The 5,117-nt window shown below is 67.8% G+C and overlaps 1 protein-coding gene across 5 annotated transcripts in view; it reads left to right on the top strand.

Moving 5' to 3' along the window:
- Window positions 1–451, top strand: part of EXD3 (exonuclease 3'-5' domain containing 3) — a 79,702-nt gene extending 79,251 nt beyond the window's left edge. For 4 of the 5 annotated variants that reach the window (XM_024762491.1, XM_024762489.1, XM_024762488.1 and 1 more), the window contains one exon: window positions 62–451. In XM_024762491.1, the coding sequence (XP_024618259.1) occupies window positions 62–375 (314 nt within the window). In that variant the 3' untranslated portion in view covers window positions 376–451. The remainder of the gene's footprint in view (window positions 1–61) is intronic. The other variant, XM_024762492.1, reaches the window with a different exon arrangement.
- The last annotated feature ends 4,666 nt before the right edge of the window (window positions 452–5,117 follow it).

Below are 5,117 nucleotides of genomic sequence, written 5' to 3'. Positions count from 1 at the left end.
AGTGGGGTGGGGGCCGCATGCCTAAGGGCGGGGGCTCAGGGTGGCTGCTCCGCCTGTCCAGGCTCAGCCCCAGAGGAGGCCCCTGGGGGCTGCACCTACGAGCCCTCTTGCCGCTGGCTGGAGGAGGAGGACCTGCAGAGCCGCGTGCCGGCTACACTGGGCGACGGCACCCGACTGCAGCTGTCGGGGGTCCCGGCAGGCGTGCTGCGGAGGCCGGGGCTGCGGCATTTCTACTGCTGCACGGGCTGCGGCAAAGTCTTCTGGGAGGGCTCCCACCTGGGCCGAGTCGCCGAGAACTTCCGAGAGGTTCTGGAAGGTGTCCCCGGCTCCCGCGAGCCGAGCAGAGCCCCCAGCCCAGCCAGCAGCCCCTCCTGAGGACTGGGCCCACGGCCCCGTGGCCTGCGTCACTCCTGGGGGCCCAGGCAGCCGGCAATAAAGTGGGAAAGCTGCACGGGTGGTGGTCGTGGACTCCCGCTGCTGGGTACCGTCTCACCCCATAGCCCCGAGCGCGCTCAGTCCCTCGCAGCCGTCCCGGGAAGACGGAGCTTTCCTCGCGGGCAGGAGGCTTGGACCCTGAGCCAAGAACTGCCCAGCGCTCAGCAAGGAGGCATGCCTGGAGGAGGAAACGGCCTGGGCAGAGGCCCGAGGGCCGCACCGGGGGGGCTCCCCAAGTCTGCTGGCGCTCAGCGGGGCTGGAGGGGTGCAGGACAGGTGGCTGGGCCCCATGTGCTGTGTGGTCCACCCACCTTGCTGTGGCGGTACGTGCCGGCCCCCGCACCACTCACTCCCCGCAGTGGGCCCAGGGCCCAGCCGGGCTGCCCTCGAGACCCTCCTGGCACTTCAGACTCCAGTGAGCACGGATGGGGGTCCTTCCTAGGCAACAGGCCCCAGCTGGGCCATGTCCCCACAGGGCCTCTTTCCTTCACGCAGGCTCAGGGCTGGGTGGCCTCCTCGCGTGAGCGAGACCAGCAGTCAGCACCGTGTTGGAGGGCCCTGAGTACATGTGCGTTTGAGCCTCCATCCTCCCAACGGCAGGAAGTAGCTGCTGCCGCCCCCACTCCCAAGGGAAACGAAGGCTCAGAGCCAGTGCCAACACCCAGAGGGCCCACAGGGCCGGGTGGTGGAGCCGGGTCGGGGCTCCTGCGAGCAGAGGGCCTGGGCACAGACCCGTCTTGCCCTCGCCTGCCTCCTCCTGGCTCACCCCCAGGAATGCGCACCCACCCGGGCTCACATCCCTTTCCTGTCCTTCCTGCCCCGGGGCGGAAACCAGCTCAGATTTGCTGAGGAGCCAGGCGGAAGCCTCGGAGTGGCGGAGTGGCGGGGCCTGGGGGCGGGGGAGGGTGCCGCCTCTCCCCAGGGCGGGGCACACCTGCAGGCCCGCGGGGCACGGACGGTGCCATGCCGGCCTCTGCCCCGTCCCTATGTTCCTGACCACACAAGGGTGGCCAATGCCTCTGAGCCCCCCAGGGTGCAGCCCCCTGCTGGGTGCCCGGCACTGACCCACTCAGCTCCCCAGCAACCCAGGGGCCTGCTGGGCCAGGGCGTCGCCCCACAGATGGAGAGAGGAAGGCCATCCCAGGGACATGGGCTGCGTGCGAGGGCCAGCTCTGCCACTGAGCCAAAGGGGCGGGCAGGGGTGCCAGGGTGAGCGGGTGCCCACCAGGGCGGGGACCCTCTGCGCTGGGGTGCTGCTTCCAAGAGCGGGACCTCCAGCCGCACGTACTGTCCTGGGACGGCAGCCCCGTCCACACTCCTTCCCCCCGTAGGGTTAAGAGGAAGCAGCCGGGGGTGCCGGCCCCGCTCCCCAGCCCAGCTGCATCCTGGAGACTCTTCTGTGACCCGAGGCCCTGGTGTCGCAGCCGGCCCTGGACAGACAGAGGCCGGAGCCAGGGAGAGGCCAGGACCACAGGCTCAGGGAGACGAGGCCCGTGTCCTTCCAGGCCCGCCAGGCAGGTCCGGCCCCAGCTCCACTCTGCCCTTCCCCCTGCGCAGCCCTCTAGGGAGAGGAGAGGACAGCTGACTGGGACCTGGTCCTCACGCCACGCCCGCCCCATCCAGCTGGGCTTCCCGCCTCCCCACCCCTCTGCTGCCCAGACTGGCTGCGTCTGTCCAGGGACCCTCCGGGCTCACTCGCTCCCTGCCAGCCCATCCTAGGCCCCAGCCCCCACCCTGGTCCTGGCCCATCGGGAAGTGCCTTCCTTGCCCCGTGACCGCTTCAGGCCCCTTTCTGAACTAGGGGTCAGACGCCAGGCCGACAGGGTGGGCTGTGGCCCCGGTGCCAGGCCTGCCGCTGCAGCGATTGTCTGCTGCAGTTCCTGCCCCGGGCGTCCTTCCTCCGCTCAGGCCGCCGCTGGCCCGGGGCTGAGTGTTTGTTATTTGATCTCTATCCTCTCGGCCCTTCTACCAGGTGTCTGGGCTGCTGGGAAGAAACACTCTCCTCTTTCCCACGCTCCCCGACACATTTTAATGAATTAGCTGGAAGCCCCGCCCCCACTGCCCGCCTGCCCGCTCACCCTCCCACCCCTGCCGAGCGCTTTAAGGTGGCCACGGGCCTCGGCCCAGCTCTGGCCATCGCCCCTTCCACACTGTCCTCTCCCGGCCGCCCCTCCCAGACCTTCCCAGCCTTGGGGAAGGTCCCCAGAAGGGGTCCCCAGAAGGAGGTGTGAGCCCTCTCCAGCCCTGGACTCCATCCCACCATGGCCTTCCAGGGTGTCACCCCTGGGCCAGCTCCCAGGAGGACAGGGGTCCAGCCTTGCAGTCAGGGTTGGGTCTGTCCCCCCAGATCCAGGTTGAGGGCTTCTCCCTCAGAGCCAGTGAGCCCCCTGCCTGTTTGTGGAAGTGACCACACCACCAAGGAATGCCACGCACATGGGAGGGGCTTCTCTGAGCCCCAGGACTGGGTCTGCAGGGATGAGCCTCCTGCCCCCGCAAGGCATTTGGAACAAACGTCCTCCTTTTGGACATGTCCGTCAGCAAACATGGGCAAGTGCTTCCTGGAGCCCGTGCCCCACATGTCCCTCTCCCTGTCCTGTCCTCGAACAGGGCAGCTCCTGGCACATGGGGCGTGGACCAGAGCGACCCCGAGAAAAACTACCCTCAGCCGCAGTGGAGCAGCAGCCACGGGCCTTCCATCGGCTCCCCGTGGACAGGTGGACAGGGTGGCCATCACCCCAGCCCCACAAACGAGCAGCGCGTTGAGGGGGAGGCCCAGGTGGTAGCCGGGGCTACACCTGTCTGACCCATGCTGCGAAGCAAGGGTGGGGCGGGCAGCGACCTCAGGCTACGCTCCTGTGGCCACTACAGCCGCACCGTCCCTGCCAGGGGCACCGAGCTGACGATTTCATGGCTCGAGGTGGCGGCCGCGCGTTCCCACACTGAGCTCACAGGGGCCCTTTGTCTGACGCCCGCCAGGGGTGTCAATGGGACTTTTCTCCCAGGCTCTGCTCCCGGACCCAGCGGGGTCTCCAGATGCTCTTCTCCAGGCCAGGGGGCCTCAGCCCACCTGGGCTGGGGCTTCTCTGTGAACCTACCACCTTCTGGGGACGGCCCTGGGCACAGCCAGGCCCTGGCGGATACACAAAAACCACAGACGTGACTGGAAGGAGGTCCTGCCCTAGACATGTCCTCAGAGCTCCCTCCCCTCCATGCTGCTCCAGGGAGCGGCAGGCAGGGGCGGGTTGCCCAACAGGTCATGGCCTTGCACAGGGTCACACCTCCCCCCTCCAAGGGTCCCTGCCCAGAGGTGACCGTGGGCCTGGGTGCACAGAGCCCAGGACAGCCTCGGCTGGGCCTTCCTCTGAGCCATGCCTTGACTCTGGTGCTGGGGAGGTGGTCAGTTCAGCAGCCACTAATCCAGGCCCCCTTACTGCGCCCAGGGACACGTCCCCACAGGATGAGTGGGGCAAAGGAGGGGCTCCCAATAGGGGCACCCACGGCCAGGCCAAGCACAGCCCCGGGCTTACCCACCTGCATAGTGGAGAGCTCCTGGGGGTGGGGGTGGGGGGTTAGGTCTGAGCAGAGCAGCTGGACCACCAGCCTCAGGAAGAGAAGAGCTAAGCAAGGGGCTCGGGCGGCCCTCCCTGGCCACTGGAAGGACCCCGAGGGAGTCAGCCGGGGTCAGGCCTGAGGTCTTGCCCAGTGTTTCCTTCGGTTTGGCTGCAACTCCTCCCAGGTCACGGAGCAAGGTGAGAGCTCACCCTGTGAGTCTCGAGGCCTGGGGGGCATGGGGCAGACACCCACCGAGCTCATCCCCAAACAAGGCCTAACAGGGTGGTCTTCCCGGCCAAGGCCCTGAGCTGCCTCCCCAGGAATTCCCAGCAGCCTCTGGAACAATCCCAGTGCCTGCCCCAGGCCTACTGCTCCGAGATTCATTCCTCCTTAATTTCCAGCGACCACGGCGGAGCTCTAGACTGTTAAATCCTATCGAGGAAATGGGGCCGCAGTGTTGGAGTGTCAATAAAAGATGCGTTTACTGTTTGGAAATGAGTCATTTCCGAGTTCTCTTTCAGAGCAGCATTGGCACCTTCCCTGGGGCTGCTCACCTGGCCAGGCCTTACCGGTCCCGTTCGTGCTGATGGGGGTGGCCCAGGAGAGCGCGGCAGGCCCCCACTGAGGAGCCCCACTGCCAAACCGCCCCCAGCCCTGGGCCTCCGCACCTACAGACCTGCTTCTTCCCCGGGCAGGGCGGAAGCCTCAGGGCCTGGCCCCTCATGCCCGTCAAGTTAGGGAGCAAACTCGGGGTGACCCGGGTCGCCAGGGGCGCCGTCCTCGAGCGGGAGGGCCCCGCGTGGCTGAGGTCACACGCCCGAGCTCTTCGTGGGGGTGTCAGCCTCGTGGAAATGCGTCCCGCGGGCCGGGCTTGGCGGGTCTCGTCACCGCGAGCGCCCGGGGTGCTGGGAACGCTGAGGGTCCGTGGCCAGCGCTCCAGGAGAGCAGAGTGAGACCCGGGATCTCTACCCAGGGCCCCCGAGTCTGAAATGCCCGCGAAGACACACCCAGGGGAGGCCGCCCCCGGGTCCCCTCGGGGTCGCGCTCGGCCCTGGGCCGGGCCTGATCTGTCCTCACAGGGAGCTTGGAATTCCCCGGGTGGCCGGAGGGAGAGTGGGCGGGACGACGGT

Source organism: Neophocaena asiaeorientalis, unplaced genomic scaffold (assembly GCF_003031525.2).
Source record: "Neophocaena asiaeorientalis asiaeorientalis breed wild unplaced genomic scaffold, Neophocaena_asiaeorientalis_V1.1 scaffold78, whole genome shotgun sequence".
NCBI lineage: Eukaryota > Metazoa > Chordata > Mammalia > Artiodactyla > Phocoenidae > Neophocaena > Neophocaena asiaeorientalis.
This window is presented reverse-complemented; position numbering and strand designations above follow the sequence as displayed.